Source organism: Helianthus annuus, chromosome 2 (assembly GCF_002127325.2).
Source record: "Helianthus annuus cultivar XRQ/B chromosome 2, HanXRQr2.0-SUNRISE, whole genome shotgun sequence".
NCBI lineage: Eukaryota > Viridiplantae > Streptophyta > Magnoliopsida > Asterales > Asteraceae > Helianthus > Helianthus annuus.
This window is the reverse complement of record NC_035434.2, coordinates 126,732,632-126,736,456: the sequence shown is the minus strand read 5'-3', so window position 1 is coordinate 126,736,456 and position 3,825 is coordinate 126,732,632. Positions and strand designations below refer to the sequence as shown.

The window sequence follows — 3,825 nt, the reverse complement described above, 5'->3', positions numbered from 1 at the left end:
TCAAACCCTCTATCTCTACCTCTATCTTACTCACAAATACTTATTTTATTATTATTTTCTGTTACCTACACACTTACATTATTAATATAGAGAGTTGAGTATAACCCTCTAAATATAGTGTATCTTTAGTCTCTATAAAAATTTCTCATTTATAGAGATTCAAATGTAGTGGGTTTTTTGTTGCTTCCTCTACTTTTTCTCTATATTTTATAGAATATCCGTGTATAGAGGATCCAATGTGAATGCTCTTAGTTTAGAAAATTATGAACTAGACATTACTATTTACCACATTTTCAATAAACTATTTTGCTCACTTGCCAAAAAGGACAACTTGCAATATCATGTGTGAGCTGGTACATACAACTTGGATAACACTTGACATTGATGCATGTGTTCATGTAGTCCAAAGACTATTCTACCCTCCTAGCAAAATTCCTTTAAGAACACTCATGAATCATGTATTTGAACATTGACAACAACAGATTCTTCATTTGGTTGAGATAATTTGTTGTCCGTACTTGAACTAGACGCCCCTTCAAATATGACCACACTATGTTCTATAGGAAATCCTTGTGGGTTTGAACTGAAGTTGTTCACGGTGGTTGGTTCAGGAACCACCAGCGGCTCGTGATGGCCACCTTTAAATGTATTGACAACCGAGCATCTGCAGAGCGGACATGTGGTGTTTGAATGGAGCCAGTTTCGTATGCATTCGACATGAAACATGTGTTGGCAGGATGGTATTTGATGTAGCTGTTCATTCATCTCAAATTCGCCCAAACAGACACAACACCTAATCCAGATTGAATTTTCATGGAATTCCCATTAGATTTTGTGACAAGTTTCATCAAGTCTTGTAAATTCAAAGAGAAAAAGATCTATGTATGATTGAGTTTTTCCAACAATCATAATGGCTTTTTTTTCAGACTATCATCATTCTTGTGGAAAAGCATTGTAAAAATGTGTTACTTTGTATAAATCATCAGTAGTCACAAAATTTAGTGTTTTCAACATTTTCAGTGATGGTAAAAGCCAAAGTATAATGGTTCAAGAAGTTTATCACAAATTGGTCATATTTAACAGAGGTTGAAGTTGTATGCTTACATCAACTCCTTTGCGTATAAATCTTCGTCGAATGAGATCACAGTAAGCTTATCTTCGAGGTTTACCTTTGATCCCATTTCACTCTATAAGAAAATTAGGCATAAAAAATTAGGTATATAGGCATAAAAAATTAGGTATGAGGTAGAGGGTGTGTGTGTGTGGTGGGGGGGGGGGGGGGGGTATTTATACTTACACATTGAGAGAGAGTTGTAGAGTCTTGAGTCCTTGAGGTTCTTAGATGGAATATAGATGAAGATGAAGGATTGTTGTTGCTATAAGTCCTCTTGAGGTAGAACAAGTAAAACAAGAGAAATAATATTATGGAGAAGAGTATTGGGATTGAAAATATGAAGGCCTGGTATAACTTCATTTGGAGCGCTTGAGAATACAAGTGAGAGCCAACACCACTACTTGTACTTGAAGATTGAAGGTACCCCATTGGCTTTTAACTGATTTGCTTCTAGCAACCAACTCAAAATCTATATGACAAAGAGTGTAAATAAGGATCCTTAATTGGTTTCTACTTTGGAAACTCAAAGACACCCTAGTGGCAGTTTTCTTGATTGAGCAAACTAGGGTGTGAGTGTTGTGGTTTGTGCTTCAGAGTTTATATAAGAAATGATTAAAGGTACTTGAAGACACCTTAGTGGGTTGCCTGTTTCTTGATTTAGAACCTGAGTGTTTGAATGCAAGTCAAGTGAAAGTGAGAATCTTTTGGTGGGCAAAAGTTGGGTATTATATGGTATTTGTTTCTATATATTAAGCTTGATAAAACCGTAGGGGATGTCAAGTGTCTTGATTGAGTGATGACAGTTATATGAAACACTTTTGTGAGAAGAAGAGAAGGTGGTGTAAGTGTTTGTTGTAAACTAGCAACCAACTGAATTGATATGTCAAGGGTTCAAAGACTTGTTTGGTTTTATATATGAGATAACTTAACAAAAAAGCAAGTAGATTTCTTAATTGAGTGGGTAACCAAGGGATATGATGGATTCAGGTATTAGTGGGTTCTATATGTTTGATTGGAATTTTATGGGTTGTGAATTAGATGTGAAAAGGACAAAAGAGAAAAGCACAACAAAGGTGTGGAATATGATCACTATAAGGAATGGTTTTTGAAATCAAGCAAGAAATCATCAAAGAGAAACATGATGATTATTCCCTCTCATTACAACTTTACAAGCTCGTACAATATGGCACTAGGTGCCAAGGGACCCTCCAGCACTTGCACCATTATATATGTATATATATAAACATATACAACATTTATCTTTTTTAGCTTTTTTTGTTATATAAATGTGTAGGTAGTGTTAGGATGAAGCACATGTACATGTACATGTGTGAGTTAGTGCGCTACGGGTATTCGCATCCTTTTAAGTACATGCGGTTTAGACAACATTATATGTAAGTTGAACACACCTGCATCCCAATGGATTAGAGCTAGGCAACGTTGCAATGTGAGAAAAGCAATTGCATAACCAAAATTCATTACAACGGTGACTTTAACATGGAAAGTTAGAAGCACCTTGGGTAGATACATTGTTGTAATGTTTTAGACATGTTATATTATGCTACTAGAATACAAAGGTTCCTTTGCTTCACTCGAAGCTAAAACCAAAAGAGATACTAAAATAAAACTACAATAACTGAAAATAAGTACTCGTGACAAATAGGGCCTTGGGTTTGATTTTGAAATATGTATGGTAACGTATAGCAAATTCAGTTATATAGTTTAACTAAAGAGAAGATAATAAAATCATTTCTAGAGATTTCAGTAGCATCACCACAACACAATAAATGAAACACTTTCATTACCTGCTTTAAACACAATGTCAATCAAACTATCTAATTATTCAACTTATGTACAAAATCGAGTTACAACCAAAGCTCAGCGCTTCAGGGTAATACTTAGTGCTTTGGCCAAAGCTCGACGCTTCAGGGTAATACTCAGCACAATTAGACTAGTTACACTTAGTCACGTAGCATGATTTAGTAAACTAGACACCTACGTAAAAAATGTATTTCAAATTTACATATATGCCTTAGAATTAGGGATGGCAAAAAAACTCGAGCCCGACGAGTATACCAGAAACCCGAAATATTCGGGATGAGTATACCTGATACCCAAAGGGTATGGGATTGGAAAAAAAATATTTCGCTGGTATGAGACGGGTATTGGATTTGGTGATATCCGGTCCAATTACCCGAAACCTTATACCCGAACCATATGCCTAAAAAAATTTAATTCCAAAAATAATTTTTATTTCCTATTTATATGTTAATCGTCTTTCATTTAGCATTTTCCCCTTATTTCATTTGAAACAATTTGTATTGCATAAGTACATGTATGGTATTTAGTTTTTAAATTAACCACTGTTATATATCTAATTATATTATTATATATAGATAGTAAACGTTTCAATTGTTAGAAAAACGACACTATACTTCTAAGATATTGAAACACACAACCGTTAACTATGAAAAGTAAAGTTTTTTCGTTAATTTGTTCTTTTGTTGTAATTAGAAAAAGGCATAAACTATACAAAATTTAAACGATATAAATGTACTTGAGATCCCAACGATTGTTTTTAATAAACTCGGGGTATACCTGATCGTGGGTATACCCGATACGTGATGGGTAATTACCCAACATATACCCGACTGGTAATGGACTGGGTATGGAACACTAGTTTGCAACCGGGTATGAGAATGAGATTAGTT

General features: G+C 34.6%; 1 protein-coding gene across 1 annotated transcript; it reads right to left on the bottom strand.

The window, feature by feature from the left end:
- Positions 1-237: 237 nt before the first annotated feature.
- Positions 238-1,994, bottom strand: LOC110886814 (probable E3 ubiquitin-protein ligase RHA4A). Its single transcript, XM_022134667.2, has 3 exons — positions 1,298-1,994; positions 1,105-1,187; positions 238-793 (listed from the first exon to the last, which is right to left on the bottom strand). Exons 1-3 carry the CDS (start codon positions 1,541-1,543, stop codon positions 448-450), a joined length of 675 nt encoding a protein of 224 aa, XP_021990359.1. The 5' UTR covers positions 1,544-1,994; the 3' UTR covers positions 238-447.
- Positions 1,995-3,825: the final 1,831 nt, after the last annotated feature.